Genomic DNA, 18,369 nt, shown 5'->3' on the forward strand with positions numbered 1-18,369 from the left:
AAATTAAAATAAATGTATGTAAATCGAAAGCTTTCACCAACTAATCGCTTAACCACTGAATCGAAAGACAAATAGTGTAAATCGCGCTTTTCAATGCAAACATAATATATTTGTACTAAATGACGTTTATGATGTAAAAATCAAATAATTGGGTTTGTTTGTGTATATGTACTTTATAATTAATTGTATAAATAAGGTAATATTTTAAAGAGAGCATAAAAACGAAAATCAAATTTTGAAATACAATTGCCTTAATTTTCCTTAAGTATAAATGGATTAAAGTAGCACTAAAATCACAATATGTTATGATGATTTTATGTCATTTTGTTGTTTCAAATAGTAAAATGCTTGAAATAATAATTCCTGCATTAGAAATAATTCAAGTTTATTATCTTTCAAATTGCGTCTTAATTTTGTTAAAACTCTAACCACTTTCAAGGCACTTTTAAATCGAGTATTTGAACCACAACAAATCTGGGCGGAAATTGAGGAAACGTATTCATACTAGAATTTCTAACCCTATTCTAAGCAGAAAACCGCTTGGAACTGAAATATACCTAATATGTACATTTTTATATACTTACGTTGCATTTTTTTAAAATACGTTGGCTGGGTACAATTATTTATGTTAAAACTTACAAATAACTACAAAGTAGTCTTTAATGGCCGTTGCGTCTAAAACAAAAAAAGGTTTCAAAATCAAAAATACGAGCACATAACATAAAAAGCACAAAGGTAGAATGCTAATTGAATTTGGCGTTTTCCGCGTTTTAAACAGTCTCAAAGCAAGTCCCAGTCGAGCTCTCAGGACGAGTGGACGAGGACACACTTTGATCCTTCGTTCAGTCTCGCCGACTAATGATCCGGCAGACATTTCAAATATCACTCACCTAAAGTACAGTCGTCGAGTTGTGGCCGCCCTGAAGTTAAGCTCACTGAACTTATATACACTGTTCTTTCGGGCAGAAATAATCAAAAATAGGAAAGACTAGGGCCATTACTCGTTGACCATACTGTACACTTGTAAACATATGTTTACATATGTCTAAAATTCAACAGACATACGTCTATAGTCTATGATCGTCTAAATTGTTGTATATGAAACAAAACAGCTTGTATATGAACTGAAACCGAATGACTAAATTATGGCGTCACCGTAGAAGTGTCGACAGGTGTCTAACCCCACGACTGATGATGGTGGAACGTTTCTGACAACATATCTCAATCGATATTCCAAGATATCTCAATAGATAGCCGATTATGGCCGTTCATATCGCTAAAAACGCGTATCTCGACCCTATAAAGAGAATCAAAATTAAAACGATACTTCCGGTTGACCTAGAATAATGAAATTCAAATTTCAAATTTGGCAGCTAGCTACAAGAAATAATCTGAAAACTGTACATTTATGGTTGAATCCTAAAAAGATATGCCTTAAAATGCCTAGTTCAATTGAGGTATCGGATAAAAGGGCTATACCTAAGCTAAGCTTCAATATCAGGAAAAGCTGACGACCTCCAATTTAAGTACGGAACCCTCGAGTGGGCGAGCCCGACTCGCGCTTGTCTGGTTTTTTCAACACTTACACTACCTACATGAGTATATGATAGAATCAGATATATTTTATTTTAGCTTCATTCTGTATTACTTTGTTCCCCACTTTCTCCCAAATTTAAAAGGTTGAGTAGTGGAACTCAACACCGCACTGGTGTTTCAACAACAAAGTATGAAATCACTAAATATTTCATTTCTTCGAATGGTAATCGAACCCGCTTATCCCCTGTGCCACGAATGGCCGCTATACATATAATCTCGTTTTTTAGTTATGTAAACGAAAATTATATAATCAAAAACGTTTACAATGAAAGTAGAATATTTTCAAATTTTCAAACACTCCACTTACATTTTTATGCTGCAAGCGTGTAAATGATATCATAAAAACTCCCTCATTAAATGGGACTAGTTCATGTTCATACTTTGTAGTGCACCGCCGGATTTCATTTTACGATGTTTCAAATTTGTCGACCAGAAATAAAAACAACCCATCTGATATAAGTTGAAAAAATTATATAATGTAGCTTACATTCATTTTTATATAGATAAAATACTTGCTTAAATAAGTTATGCTGGCTGGCGCACTCATTTTGTATGAAATAAACTACAAATACATGTATAAATTTGTAGTGATTTTTTTCTTTAAATAAAACATGTAATTTTTTTTTCCGAATCTTTTCCTTTCTTTTTCCTTTACTTTACTAAACACATTTAATAAGTTCTTACTTCTTACTAAATTTCATAATATTATATTAGTAGATTCAAGAGTATCCTAAAAATGCAGTAAGAACGATGCATTCAGCATAAATGCTCGTATCTTTTGATTGCGTTGACTTAGAAATTTATTATTGTGCTTCAAAGGTCTATATTTATTTCATCTAGATAATTCCACACAACCTTCTAAAAAGGGTCTTAGCGGACGGACTGGCAGACATTTTCAAAATACTAAGAATTCCCTTCTTAAATACGGAACCCTAAAGAGTAGATAGCGGATTTCCTCTGCCCTCTATATTCGGAATACAGTATAAAATGTTACATTAATTTCTATCTATATAACAATAGTAAAATAGATATTTATATTATTTCGTTGCTCAAAAATGTAATGAAAAGATTAAGGATTTAGTAGCTTATTGGAACAAAAAATGTAAAACGAATACCTACATCGGGCCGGCGCCGTAGAATGTCTAAATTAAAATATACGTTTGAAGACGGTTTTGCCGAAAAAATATCTTTGTTTAACTAAAAAACCGCAGCCTATTATCATGTTTAGCTCAAGAATATAAAACAAATTATATGGGAAATCGATATTACGTATAATAAATATTTATGTTGTAAACTTTCCACAGGTGTTGTGCTTACTTATATTTTTTTTAAGTTTCAATTAAGTATATTTATATTTTTTTCTTCACTTCTCCATTTTCCAATTAATTCTGGAGGCATTGCGTGTTGAGTGACGGGACCCAACGCCGCGTTTTGACTCGACACTAGAGCGGAGAAATGAAGATATAAAATATTTCAATTCCTAGATTGGGAATCCTCACAACCTGCCCTGCTTACAATCACACCAATATATTTATAATCGTTGATAATAACTTGAAAGTGTAAAAACACTGTGTCCTCGCTTTCCGCCTAAATTCGTGACTCTGTGTACTAACATTAAGTTACTAAAATTAAAGCCCCAGAAAGGTAGAAGTTAATTTTAGTTGCCAGAGCGAGATAATTAAAATTATGTTGTCGCGGCTTAGGGGCACAAGCGTGTCATTGTAACGCGACGGTTGTGGGTTCGATCCTCATTGGGGAGAAAAAAAATTGTACTTTTTAATCGCTCTTGTACAAAAGCAAAAACTCGGCATTAAGTTCCGCCATTCAACACGCACTGCCCCAAATATTCGGCGGAAAATTGGAACGGAGTGTTTTAACACTAGATTTCCTCTGCCTACCCTGCTATATGTGGAATATAGCTTAAAGCCGTTTCTTTAAAATTGCTGTAACATTTATTTCTAAAAATGGTTTTTAATTTCAAAAACACTATTAAAATTAATTAAAAAATATACTCTTTATCTCTTTTAGCAACCTTAGTTACTATAATCATAACCATTTATATACTAACAAAGTCCATTCCTATACATTCCAAGTCTTACTTAGACCTTAGTAGGTACAAAATATAATAACAATATCAAAAACAATTTGGAACACAGCTAGTATTACAATTCGCTCCAAAACGTCATTTTCCGGAAAACTGTAATAAGGAGGGTAGTTAATATTTCCATAGACCAAGCATTTTTGTTTAGTTAGTTAAATTCTTTCGTGTTCCCATTGCCAATAATGCTATTTCAAGAAATAATAAGCCGGTGTTACTTTGGGGGACTCATTTGGATTTTCTCATTTCGCATAATATTAGGTTGACGAGGTATATTTGGTCACGCCATGTCGGCTTTTCCACTTCAGCGATTGCTATCGGAATGTTTGATTATATTCTGTGTATAACTAGATTATTTTATAAGCTATTTATTTTGTTATGATAGATTGGCAGGTTTATAGAAATTATTGTTAAATTGCCCTTTGCAATTACAGTTAAATACGTAAATGTATATTTGAAAATTATCATTTGATTTTCATATAATTTTTATATACTATAAATATATTTATTTTCGACCAAAAACAGTTTATATACTAGTGTGGGCACAGGCGTGGGACTGTTAACGCACCAGCTTGTGGGTTCGATTCCCCACTAAAGAGAATGAAATATTTAATATTTTTATTCCTCCGCTCTGGTCGTTGATTTCCGCCACTCAACACGAAAGGCCTCTAGAATTCGGCTGAAAGTGGGGAACGGAAATGTCTCAATAGGAACGAAGTGTCTTAACACTAGGTACCTAACCCAGAAACCTGTTATGTAAATACTCGGCTCGCTACTTTCCAACTCAATTTAAGACACCGCGTGCAGAATAACGGATTTCAACGCAAAATTTTATCTCTCCAGAGTAAAGAAATGAAAAGAATTCATTCCCCTGAGTGCGAATCGAACCCACAACCATCATAATTACAGTCAGATGCACGGCAATTACCTACCCAGTAACGAGATCAAATAAACATTTAAAACTTAAGTATCCAATCAATTATTCACACGCGGGACAAGAACAAAGCAATCGATTAAATATTTAGCGCGAAACAAATGAGGACAGTTTAAGCGCTCTCCTCTAAACAGGGGAGTGGCGAGTATGTAAACGGCCGTAATAATTCGTTTAACGCCTGAGACGTAGTTAATGACCCAGTGAAATGTTAACAACGGCGCCGAAGGAGCAGAGGAGTGTGTCACCACTCACCACTAATTTACTGTAGTTACAATTAACTTAAGTTTTCGTTAACTATTTCGATTTAGTTAAAATGTTATATTATTACAATTGTGAGACAAAATACTTGTGAGTGAGATTAGGGGAAAAGTGTGGAACGGAATGTTTTAACACTAGGATATTTTTTTCTTCACGTAATAACTTTGATTTCTGTTCTAATTAAGATTTATCATGGAGATTCTTTCAAAGAACTATTGTAAAACCAACTTTTCAAATCTTATATACATTTATAACATTGTAACACTTCATTTATTATACAAAGTTTTATTTATTTTATATTCTTGCTGCATCTTTCTGCATAGCAATATTTACATGTTTAGATATCGAATAAGACTTAACTTTTATACATTTCAAAGTAAGCTTATATATTTTCAATATTGTAATATTTTTAGTTTCACGTATTTCTACCATGTCGTAGGAATAGTGGTGGCCGGGTGCTCCATGACCACTCCAGAAATTTTACTAACAAAAAAATTGCCTTGAAAAAATTAAAAAATAACCTTTTCATGAATATAAAGCTAAAGTCCAATGTATCTAGAGTTATTATTTTGTGTTTAACCTAGTTTAAAAATTTTGTACCCCTTTTTACGAATATTGTGCGAACAGGAGTATGAATTTGGCATAGCTATACAGAGAAAGAGTACAAAATATTAATATATATTTAAAATTATGTTTTATACATAATATATTACATTATATTAATAAAATAAGTATAACACACATTTAACAATATATATACTTTTGTATTTATTAAGTGACGATCACGTTGCTATCGCAACACATCGCGCACTCGGTCTCCTCTGCCTATCCTGTGAGCAGGATACAGCTAACAAAAAAGAGAACTATACTTATAAACATTTATTCTTTACAAGTATCATATAATCCAATTATAACAGAATCAAGTGTCACTCTAACGAGAACAACGGAACGCTTTTCCACAAAGTGTGGGTGCGAATTTTTAATATTAATCGTCGGTTTTTCGTATTTATTTCCCAGGTTACAGCTTGTTAACTTTGTAAAAGGTCGCGAGGGAAATACGCTTTCTTGCTGCGAATTTGTTTCTTGACCAGCCATGCGAGAGCTGTTCATACACCATAAAGAGACATTTTAAAAACTCTCGAGTACTGCTCAAACTCAAATGCTAGTAGAAACACCTAAAATGAATTACAAAATGTAATGTCCACTTCGTTATACTGTGACCCACTAAAGCGGGTTTATGGCGAAAGTTCAACTTGTTTCTTGATTTACACACTTTGTAAATTTAAATGAATATATTATTAGTTTAGGAATGCTTGTTTATAACTACCAATATAATTGATTACTAGATCAATTATTGATCATGCATGCAATTAAAACTAAAATTTCTACTTACTTCGAAGTCTTAAAAAATTAAAGCATAAAATATATTATTAATTAAACGTTTAATATAAGAAAAACCAAAATTGATTTGTTACAAACTTAAAGGAACACCGAAATAGAGCCCTCCATCATGCACGAACATGGCCCGCCCCTGGTGGGAGTCATATTCATAAACAAGTGCACCGAAACTTTGGCAGAAAAGTTTTTCTGTATTTATAGCGCCGGAGGGCAGGTCCCTCCTGTTATCAATATGTGACTTGGCAAACATACTCGATGTGAAATCGCTTTATTGGCTTTGTGAATTGTGACTTTAAGCAAACGAGAACAACTGATTAGAATTTGCCAATAGCACTACAGTTAACTGGAAAAAGAATATATACTTAAATGGTGCAGGAACTTGGTCTCTGACTTAGATCCTCTGGTTTAGATCATTGAGAAGCTGATTCTCTTTCATTTCCTCGCAGTAATAACATAAAGCACGACGTTGAGTTCTGTCACTCAAGATGTGACAATGTCTCGAAAATTATACGGAGAAATGGAAACGGAATGTCGTAACACTTAGTGTAAAGGTAATACTGCGTGAATCTAAAAATTACTATCCTAGATGTGTAACTCGTATATACCTATATATAAACAGTTTTCCCTTAATAGGGTGAGAACTGACCCAAGCTGTATGGTCGTTCACTGTTCATTCGTCTGCGTCATCAGACAGGGCAAACGGTGAGGGCCTAATGAATATGTCATACTATATATTTCGTGTGCATAAATTTGCATTTAATATATAGGTACTGCGCCCGTAAATATATACATCTATTTGTATTTATTAATATAGTAACTCTTGAGGTTACTTATTATATAAGTAGACAATTTTGGGAATGTACTATAAATGCATACTAAATATAGCTCGATAATAGAAAAGTCAAAATAATATTAAAATATTTTCTACGTTCCACATTTAGCAGGAATGGTAAAGAATGAAGAATTTCGATGCAAAATAATGTGTGTGTAATCGATATGTCAATCACAATTCATTTAATAAAATTGACAATTATTGATGCTACTAGATTTTACCAGTCTAACCGCATAAGGAAGAAACTGCATGAACATACAATAACAGCTTCCTGGCTGCAAGACACAAAGAATTTAGACAAGCCTTGGTGGCTTGTGTCTTGTGTTAAGGGTGCCAACTAGTGCCAAGAAGAAGTTTAGCTTCCTGTAATAATTTTGAATATTTTATTATAGTAATAGACGGATTGCCTAGACCGATCTACCGATAGGATGATAACGTTAAAAGTTTAAATAACCCCATTAAACAAGAACTTCTTTACTGCTGCACGTAAAGCAAACACATAAAAAGTTTCTCACGCTACCACTCTGCTACTGCAGCGTACACACCAGTAAGGCCAGCTCTAAATCGAAGTCATAGTCGTCCTAACTGCATTAAACATAGAAGCGATAATATAACATATGCTCCTCGAACGGTCAAACCCTACTTTTACGACTGATTTTTCACCGCAACGTTCGTGAGTATGAAAATAAAACCATATCAGACCATTATATAGCTAATTATTCGTAAATAACTATTTATATTGCATTTTCTTGATTACATATGTAAATTTTTGATCGTTTATTTCAGAAATCATTTCATATATAACCCACTTAGCTAAATAGAAATGTTGATGATATTTACTATTGTAAATATCTTCAACAATTCTTTAGAGCGAAGATTTTGTTGTTGATACAAGGTAAATATTAAAAAAATAATCGATTCTCTTGTAACTTGTACTTTAGGCTCATTTCAGAAACACTATTTAATTTCTATTTTACAGTGGATAATCCAGTTCATACTTCCAAGTTGTACTTCAGATTTAATTACTAATAAGCAATGTATTACGCTCTTTTATTATCAATTTTTTCAATATATTATGTTCTTTAATGGAAAAAGAAAAAATAAAAACAAATCATCAATTAAGTATATAATAGGTTCAGTATAAAAAATTATAAATTATTCAACATTTTCGCCCAATTACTTCTCAAAATATCAAAGAAATGGACGTACAAAGATAAATAAATATAGAGGATAACCACTTCAATGGCACTTGCTGCCTTTATATCTACAGACGAGAATCAGGTTTAAGTGTTCACAAATCCAGCCTAGCGTTAAGGGAAATGCAGTCGGCCCTCCAAGGCCCTAACGAGCTAAAAATTGTCGAAAACCCATACATTTTAGAAGTAAGTACTTGTACAGTGCAGGAAAAATTTTATTGAATTTAAAATGGCATGCGTTTTCTATTATTGGAAAATTGAAGATTTTTATGGATGCTGACGGAAATAAATAAATAAATAGAAATTTTAAAAATTAATAAAATTTAAGACGCCATCAAGGAAATATCGAATATATGGGTACTGCCCATTACTAAAGTTAGTGTGTTGTCTTTTTAAGAGTAACTGATAATTACTTATTTATATAAGGTTGATTAAATTAAGTATTCATTGGTAATTTATTTTCCATTCCATTTATTTTCATTGCAGTTCACATACAAAAAGGAACACGTCTGAACGTCATAATATATTACCTACGTAGGCACATACATTATGTTAAAAATCATTAAGACTTAGGTTAGACGAAAGGTCACTCACTCATCACGAAATCTCAGAAACTGCATGTTCTAGGAATCTGAAATTTTGCATAGGAGTTACTTATAGGACGTAGATGCTCGCTAAGACGGGAATTTGTAATATTCGACTCCTAAGGGGTCGTTTTTGGGGTTGAAAGTTTGTATGAAACTTCGTTACTACAAATGCTAGGAGTCTCAAATTTTGCATGGACGTCACTTACAGGACGTAGGTACTCAGGGAGACAAAATTAATAATAAAGTAGTTCACGCAGGCGAAGCCGCGGGCGGGCCGCTAGTTTAACTATAAATATGGATAAATCAAAAAGTTTTAGATATAACGCTTTGTGCTCTTTGTTAAAAGATTCTAATGTCAAAATTACCGCCAAAATTGTAACCGTTGTTTCAAATAATATATGAAAAAACGTTTCTATGAGATAAGTAAATTTTAAATAATATTAATAGAAAATTTAAGTTGTGCAATATTGGAGCGCCTATTGTTAGCCTTAGAGGTCTAAGTAATGACGAAGCGTTTTTCTTTTAAAGATGATTCGAGTCAGATCAATGGACGGTATTATTACGAAAATCCCGTATCTTCGACGTGTCTATTACGGATCTAATAGTGATCAATCTTTCTAAAGCATGTGTTCAAAGTAAATATGTATATGTAAGTACTTACCTATGATAAAAACCCCAATCCTCATTTGCTTGTAAATATATGAGCTGCGCGATTCGAGACATCATGTAAAAATGAAAAGAAAGCAAGCAAGATATGTCTGAACGGTTTAGAATTATTTTACATTAAAAGAAAGATCACATAACCAGAGGACTAAGATGTATTTCAATGCATTATATTGTGTAAACATTATGATTTTTTCGTAATTAGTAAAATATTTATTAGGACTTATAAGGACAGTGCTCGAGTCCGGGCTCTCGCAGGCCATATACTCGGTCTTTGACACGTTGCCAATATGCATTTCATTCATGTAGAATGGTTATGTAACGCAAATGCTGCAGCTAGAATGTATCGGAAAAGATACCAAAAAGCTGAACGTCATCCCGATTATCGTGTATTTCGATCTTTCTCTCTTCAACAAAGAAGTAATCCAGCAAGTGTCGTACCATTTCGGAATCCAGATTAAATGCGCCAACTTTTAAAGTTACTTGCAAAAACAGTGTAGTACATTTTTTTTATAGTACAGTCGGTTAAAGTTGGATGTAGTAAATATTTTGAATTTAATGTTTGGCAAAAACACCACATTTTATTGAAAACTGATGCAGGTATGTTTAAATCTTAAACTGTAATTCACAGAAGGGTTACTCATGATTACATTACAGAAAAAAAAATGAAGAAAGAGTAATATTTGTAGTCCAGGGACGTGAAAAACCATCACAGGGTGTCGGTTTTTGCGATATTTTTTAAAATCAATATAATATGAAAAATACATGACAAAGATTTTTTTTTATATTTTTCTCATAACTGTCACGACTTGGTCTATCACCTGGTTTCGTTTTATCGTTGGCTCCTGGGACACCCTGTATATATATATATATATATATATATATATATATATATATATATATATATATATATATATATATACACACTATATAAAAAAATATAAGCTACATATATACAACAAACCATTATATAAATACTGTGTAATTTAGAAGTTGTTACCAAATTGGCCCCCCCTTTTAAAGCTATTAGCTAAATAGCTAATTTAGAATTTGATCACAAATGTATATTTTTCAGGTTTTTTCTGAAATAGTACTCCTTATAAAGTATGGAACCCTAAAAATGAAATAAATTGTCTCGTTCATCTGTTTAAACTAATGGGACAGTTTAAATACAAAAACCATAAAGTTCTAGTAGTGTATTTTAATATAATATTCTATATCTTAAGTTTTTTACAATCCTTTTAGTTTCATAGTTAAGTAAAATGCTCAAGTTTCACCACAACTCTAAAAATAAATATTTTGTAAAAAAGAACACGAAATATTACATACTTGTAGAAGTATTTTAAATAGACACACAATAAAAAATGAACCCCACTTTATCACAATCACATCTCACAATAGTTTTAAAGAAAAAGTAAAGGAATATTATAGATATTGTAAAAAAACCTCAATTACGAGTTGGATGATTTGGAATATTTTATAATTGAATTGTGACAGTGAAACAAAAAGTAATTTAAATTTTATTTGAGTGTAGAGAGAACTTCTTTTTAATTAGAAATACATCTGCAAGTCCATTGCCCACATCAGTATGCCTCATTTTAACAGATCATTACACATCATTCTCTATGAACCAGCACATAGATTGCCAAACACCCTAAAACTGCAAACTGAAATGAAAAAATAATATTTTTTAGGAAATGCTATTATAGAGAAGAATATAATAGAATATTCTTTATTGTGGACATTATAAGAAAAATATAGAAACATATATACATAAAATGTATGCTAACAGGGTCATATTACTGTAATAATCTATTACAGACAACATTTCATATATAAGGGGTAATTGTAGAAAAACAAAATTATATAATTTATTCTCCAGCTTCACAGTATTCCCTCCATATGATGTCAATGTCAAAACACTCCCCATGTTCTGTCTAAATTTGAGACAGTTATTTGTTGAGAGGAATTTAACGCAATAATTTAATTGAGCAAACAAGGGAAATGAAATTACTTCGATCATACATTAAGTTTTGTTGTTAGCTTTAACCACAACTCTAAAATAACAATATTTTGGAGATAATTACCTTAAATTTAGGATATTCATTCATATAAATTGTGACCATTCCAACATATGGCAGGAATCCTCTAGTGCGTCCCACTACATCCTTTTTAGTAAGCCAAAGTTGACCTTGTGCATAAAGACCTCGATCATCCACACTATTATTGTCACCTTTTGTAAGAAACTTTACAGTGCCATTGTTCCTGTAATTTATTTGTTTAAAATAAAATCTAAGTTTATACGATTTGGTATTAGGAGGAAAACAATGATAAAATTAGTATATTTAAATTGTATTTTAAGTCAATTGTAATAATATTTCTATTTATTAACAAACTGTTTCAAAATGAAAAAAAAATACTAGCAATAGTATTTCTATGATGAAATAATTTATTAGAGTAAGAATTTCCTTTTCAAATATTTTTTTTGCTTCATACTTAATCCCTATCAGGATAGCCAGTGATAATACAAACCCAAATGCTAGAGTCCCTCTTTCACTTCAATTACTGTTATCAACTTCTTCATACATACCTGCTCTATGGTTCTCTCATATTTTTTATGTGACATTCTTGCAGTTCTCAAATGAAAACCACCTCCCCTTACGTTTTGCCAATCATTTTCTTAAGTATATATAAATATATTTTAACAGACTTACTTTTCATGGAGCTTTAAAACTCTGTGGACAATAGGGATATCTCGGCCTTCAACCTTGAAGACTACAATTTCACCGACACGTACGGGCTCGTCGGGGTAGTTCGTTAAAAAAAGTAGATCGCCTCTATGAAAGGCGGGCTCCATACTACCAGAGAGGACCACCACAATAGGACTTTCGCTTCCCGTCACAACCATCAAACCTTTCCATATCATCAAAGCCGACGATACTATCATACCAAAACTTAGTACTTGGTAAATAAACTGTAAGAAAAACAAAAATCACGAAATAACAACCGGTAATACGTTCACGTCATCTTATTTCAACAATAATCAATGAATATTACCTGTCTCTTGTTCATGCGCTTAACATCGTCAAATAAACTGTCTAACATTTTGATTTTCTTAAATTTAATTTAGATCTATAAATTAATAATTGTACTTTTGGTTAACCTCAGTTTGGAAGAAAGCTAGGTTTTAGATTGCGACAGCTCGACAACACCACGTCAGATCAAAACTTCAAAACAACCTCGCCACCACAGACAATATAACCACTCTACCATAGATTACAAAACTTATTTAGTTAAAAGACAAAGTTCATGCAAACACGGTTTTTTAGTACTTTTATAGGTTTTCTAAGAAAATATTAAGTATTATAGACCGTGGCGGTGCCTATGGCTGTAATGCCACTCGAAATAATGGGGCGGAAAGCTAAAATTTTAGACGATATACCATCATAGACGATATTATATTATTTCTCTGCATACTATTGAAAAAAATATAATATCAGTTTTTTACATTCATCAAAAATCTTTAAAGGGTAATCTATACTTCTATACTAATATAATAAAGCGGAAGAGTTTGTTTGTTTGTTTGTTTGAACGCTAAGATCTCTGGATCTACTGGTCCGATTTTCATTGTTTTTGTTTTGTATGAAAGCTGCATTCTTCAGAAGTGCTATAGGCTATATAACATTACATTACACATATATACTAATATATTTTAAAGTACATTCTAATTTGACATGCAATTTATTCTGCCATGTTAATAACAACTGTCGTTGCTACGCGACCGCTACCGCGACGTTTTGATATTCATCCTTATGAAAATAAATATAATAGTCACTTTTAGCATTTTATCTAGATTGAAATTATAGTTTACTGTATAACATTCTAATAAACAATTAGGGAGATGTCACTGATTCGAAATGACCCAGCCTACGGGCGGCACAGTATGACCGACGCGAACGGGCAGATGACGTTGACGGTTTTATAAATTTTCATACATTTTCGAACTTTATTTGTTGTTTATAATTAATTTAAAATACACTTTGATTCTCTTCTTATTTTATTTGATATTGCCCGCTAAAATTATCCTACTTAATAGAGAGAAATGTTTAGTTATTTCGTAGAGTCGATATCTATGTACGCACGTACGGAAAACTTTAGGTACTTTTTCTAATATTAAGAATACCTATCCTTTAGTTACTTTTAATCCTTTTGTTAGTTCATTTCAATAACTCAGATATTTTTTTCTAATAATGTGTATCTACTTATTATTCTTTTTGATTATTTGAGCTTATATTTTCTTACTAATTCTATTGAGAATTGAAAATAATTTCATGAATATATTTAATAAATATTCTTATAGTTGAAGCAGGCGTAGCCGCGTCCGGGTCCACTAGTACTAAAATAAAATTAAACTCATCACAATAATTTATTAACTTTATTTTTTCTTTTAAGAAAAGCAACCTAATCACATGATATAAAATTATTCACAATATAAAATTAGTTATTTATTTATATCCGTGCCATTTCCACATCGACAATTTCTGAAAATTTCAATTTAACTGTTAGCGTATTTGGCGTTGTGACGTCAGCTACGAGTATTTCCGCGCCATTATATAAACCTAATTCGGTAATCTTTTTCTTTAAATTATCCCTTGTTTTCTCTTCAATACTCTTTATAGATGACATATACAATGTTTTATTGCGACCGTTGATGATTGTTGTGATACCTGTTAAAAAAAATCATTTTTTATTGTTCAATCTATACATATAACAAATTTGTAACTGATGTCTGGCTGTGCATGGAAGTTACTTACTTATATTCATACTATTTGTATTATTGTGAATTTGTATCTATACAATACAACACAAAAGAATTATTTTTACAATTTTTCTCTGTTTGTCTATGCACACTATTTACTCACTTTTCAGAAACGATTAAACAAATTAAAATGCAATTTCCTACTATTGTAGTACTTTACATTTGTATATTAGCAAATTTCTCTTAACATTTATTGTTTGTTTTGTTTAAAGCTGTTGACTTATATATTTTTTTTAGAGTCACTCTGTATCAAGCACACTGCAGGGTAGAACCAGGGAACCTAGTGTTAAGCTTCATTCCCCATTCCGTTATGAGTGTCTTAACAATTGCCTCTGCCTAACCTGCTATAAGCAGATATCGTGGCGCAGGAGTTTGAATCATTATTATCAATATTTTCATTCCTGGTCCTGGCACCAAGGCAAAAGCCGCCATTCTACATGCAATGCCTATAAAAACATAGTATATGCCTATACCATTCAGTTCCCTCTGCCTACACTGCTATGTACGGGTACAGTGTGAAGCTGATTTGATTTAATTTTTAATTTTTAGTTTCTAAGTACTTACCAGGGCTTTTCATTAAATATCCTTTATCTTCACAAAGTTTATCGTAAATGGCCTGCAATGTAGCATCAGGTTCTATTTCCATTATTCTTGTAGTATTACTACAGGCCACACAATCTGGTCGTTTTTCTGCACAAAATGTATAAGTATATACACCCTCAGTCATATTGAGGACCATATAGTTATTCATGTTTGTGCAACAGGAGGATGCTAATTTAAAAACCTGTGGAAAATATTAAAACATCAAACTTACGTATATATAATTTGGAATGTTTGTTTATTTTTAAATAATAATTTTTCTAAACTTTACGCTATATCCTGCATATAGCAAGGTGGGTATAGCATACAATATATTTTTTTTAAACTGTGGGAAACTGTGAACCTAGTGTTAAAATACTCCATTCTCATTAAGACACTTTCCTTCTTTACTTTCCGCCGAATTCTGGATGCATTGCGTATTGATATAGCGGAACTCAACGCTGCTTTGTCCCGTTACCAGAGGGAATAAATAATAAGACCGAAATAATATTTCATTTTGCAAAAAATATTTCATTATCTCGAGTGAGATCAAACCCACAACCACAACAGTTTCAGGGTACGCACTTGGCACAGGGGTGCTATTACGAGCTCTATTTCGTTCTTTACTTTGTAAGTGTTCTTCTTATAAATTATAAGAAAATTTGATAGTCTAGTGTTCCATAGTAGACATTCCTAACTTGATTTATACATGTTATCATAAAAAAAAAAAGCTTTTGCTAAGAAACCATTTCCGAATTGCTAATAAAAATAGTATATACAAAATGTATGTTAATAGATGTTTTAGGAATCCATTGAAATATATTTAAAAAAAAACATTTAAATCAGTCCAATTGTTTAGTAAAAATAGGATGACAATCACACACAGAAGAATTACGAATATAAGGAATATACATTAGATTTAAATTTACCTCAGTTGCACAAATTGCAGCTATCGCTGCATTTGTGCTAGCGACGGCTGGTATAATGTTTTTCAGGACACCTTGTGTCAATCTGTATGTTACAGATGTTATGCCATGCTTAGTGGCTCTCTCTTGAGCTTTTTCATACACCCAGGCCACATGTTGAGGATCGTCCCCATCGAGGGTTGTTGCACTGCCCCATGGGTTTTCCTTATTCCATTGTAGAACTTTTACATATTCTATACAGTGCTCTGGTAATCTGATGAAATAAAGAATACATTTTTTTTAATTTAAAACTGTATCTCCTATATAGAAGAACAAGCAGGATCCTAGTGTTAAGATACTCTTTTCTCCCAATTTTCTAGTTATGTTGAGTGGCGGAACTAAATGTCACACTTTGTCTTGCTACCACAGCAAAAAAACATTGCTTATAATTTCATCTCTCACTTTCATTTCATTGGCCCAAAATTGTTGAACTCAATTAATTTGGGCCAATATCTTGGAAATGATAAAATTTCAGGAAAAATAAAAGACCATAGTCTTTGCACAATATGGTATGTAATTTTTTAATGTTTAGTATTTATTAATGTTAAAATACTCTTATTTTCTTCCTACTTAACAACAACTATTTATAACACCATTAAATAAATGCAACTATTTCAAACCAACCTTGGTGTATTTGCAATAGTGCACATAGGATATGTCCGTTGTGGGGGATACAAATCGAGTGTGCACTCAATGCATGCACTCATACCGGGTAGAATCACTCTTGCATTCCCTTTAAACCCTTCAGTTCCACCATCTATTAGTGGTATTACACTGCTTTGATCCAAGCTTCCTGGAATAATTATACATTTTTTTTATATTCATACCTATGACTTATCCCCAAAGACAGTTTGTCCTAATTTTCCATCCATATCATGACACTGTTAAGTGGCGGAACAATGAACTCTAAAATTATTATACTTAGTGAAAATTTAGCACAGCATCTGTCTGTAAATAGGATAGTTATGTGTTCAATACCCATACTAGGGAATTAATTATTTTCATCTCATTTTGGTAACAAAACAAAGCATGGCAAAAATTGGATTATAGTGCAACGGAAAAGGAGCATTTTAATACTAGCTTCCCTCTGCCTACTCCATTAAATATTGGATCAAGCTACAAAATTTTTTTTGCAGGATATGGTGGGTCTATCGCATGCAATTGCAGAAAATAATTTATTGAAATACATTACTGTCATCATTATACTGTAGCAACGACATTAGCATGCCATTTAACCAGCGCCTTGCAACAATAGAGTCCAGACCACACACTATAATATGAAACTGACGATAGAATCCATCATCCAAATCTTGAATTGCACAATGGTGAGCTACCGCTTCACAACCAGGGACTCTAAAATAATAATGGAAAATCTGGGTAACCTGATTTATAAAGAAAAGCAAGTTTTGTGTATATGTAGCACAAAATTGCTATATTAAAAGCAACAAATAGATATCAACAAAAATCTATGTTTATTAACAAATTATTAACATTTTCCAAAATACAATTTATACAAATATAAATTACGTACGCATCTACGTACATATAAGTTTTATTGTATAAAATAATAATTGCAGTTGATAGTCAGGATAATCGTGAATCTATATGGTTAAGCTGGATAATAGAGTTTCTACTGTATGTATTTTATATGCAGTTCTTTTTTAACTTTCACACCATACGCCACAAATAGCAGGATAGGTAAAGGGAGGCTTGTGATAAGGCATTACATACTGAATGGCGGTACTTTACGCCGCGCTTAGTCTTGGTACCAGAGCGAGGACAGTAAAATAATTCATTACCCTGGGTAGGAACCAATCGGTATACATATAATAGTAATAAGCAAAAAGGTATATAGGCTATTTTTACCTTTTATTTACAAATTCAACTGCACACTTTGCTTTAGACAATCCTATATCATTTTTTCGAAACAAAAATTGTCTGTTAAGATTCGAAAGTTCTATAGTATCCATATCTACTACATGTAACTTCTTAAATCCCATTAGAGCTAAATCTTTTAGGAGCTCACAGCCAAGACCACCGGCGCCTACGATTAACACTTTACAAGAATTCATAATGAAATCCAAAATTTCAGCAGATGGCTCGAAATCAGGGTGACAGAAGGGGCCGGATCTTTCTAAAAGTTTCCGTATATTGTGCCATCTCATTTGTTGATAATCTAAAATTTGAGCTTCTCCCTCCGCCATTATTTATATATTTATAGTATTTAAAAAACTAAAATTATTTCCTAACAAATCACTTTTTCTTATAAGTTGCTTAGGTAACTTAATATATGGCAAATATTATCAAGAAATAGTAAACCACATTTAGTCTTAAAATATATTTCTTTACTTTATCGTTTTATAATAACTTTAACTTGTTTATTAAAATTAAAATTTAAAACATCGACTACACTAAAAGAATAGAAATTGCAACTGTCACAGTCA

General features: G+C 32.1%; 2 protein-coding genes across 2 annotated transcripts; both read right to left on the reverse strand.

The window, feature by feature from the left end:
• Window positions 1-10,743: 10,743 nt before the first annotated feature.
• twr (signal peptidase complex catalytic subunit SEC11 homolog C twr) lies at window positions 10,744-12,798 on the reverse strand. Its single transcript, XM_085186942.1, has 4 exons — window positions 12,620-12,798; window positions 12,277-12,536; window positions 11,650-11,827; window positions 10,744-11,229 (listed from the first exon to the last, which is right to left on the reverse strand). Exons 1-4 carry the CDS (start codon window positions 12,665-12,667, stop codon window positions 11,179-11,181), a joined length of 537 nt encoding a protein of 178 aa, XP_085043068.1. The 5' UTR covers window positions 12,668-12,798; the 3' UTR covers window positions 10,744-11,178.
• A 1,180-nt stretch (window positions 12,799-13,978) lies between these two features.
• On the reverse strand, window positions 13,979-18,356 carry Uba3 (Ubiquitin-like activating enzyme 3). The gene is made up of 6 exons (XM_085186941.1): window positions 17,792-18,356; window positions 17,118-17,278; window positions 16,550-16,718; window positions 15,890-16,139; window positions 14,946-15,165; window positions 13,979-14,289 (listed from the first exon to the last, which is right to left on the reverse strand). The coding sequence occupies exons 1-6, from the start codon at window positions 18,127-18,129 to the stop codon at window positions 14,072-14,074; spliced, it is 1,356 nt and encodes a 451-aa protein (XP_085043067.1). The 5' UTR covers window positions 18,130-18,356; the 3' UTR covers window positions 13,979-14,071.
• Window positions 18,357-18,369: the final 13 nt, after the last annotated feature.

The sequence above is a fragment of the Heliconius melpomene genome, chromosome 6 (assembly GCF_056956725.1).
Source record: "Heliconius melpomene rosina isolate 202511_hmr_F chromosome 6, ASM5695672v1, whole genome shotgun sequence".
Classification (NCBI taxonomy): Eukaryota; Metazoa; Arthropoda; class Insecta; order Lepidoptera; family Nymphalidae; genus Heliconius; species Heliconius melpomene.

Coding starts and splice junctions, on each gene's coding strand:
- twr (XM_085186942.1), bottom strand. CDS start 12,667: ATGTTAGACAGTTTATTTGACGATGTTAAGCGCATGAACAAGAGACAG. Junction 12,537..12,619: donor AGCGCATGAACAAGAGACAG/GTAATATTCATT, acceptor TTTTTCTTACAG/TTTATTTACCAAGTACTAAG. Junction 11,828..12,276: donor GTTTTAAAGCTCCATGAAAA/GTAAGTCTGTTA, acceptor AATAAATTACAG/GAACAATGGCACTGTAAAGT.
- Uba3 (XM_085186941.1), bottom strand. CDS start 18,129: ATGGCGGAGGGAGAAGCTCAAATTTTAGATTATCAACAAATGAGATGG. Junction 17,279..17,791: donor GTTGAATTTGTAAATAAAAG/GTAAAAATAGCC, acceptor TTATTATTTTAG/AGTCCCTGGTTGTGAAGCGG. Junction 16,140..16,549: donor ACTATTGCAAATACACCAAG/GTTGGTTTGAAA, acceptor TTATTTCATCAG/ATTACCAGAGCACTGTATAG.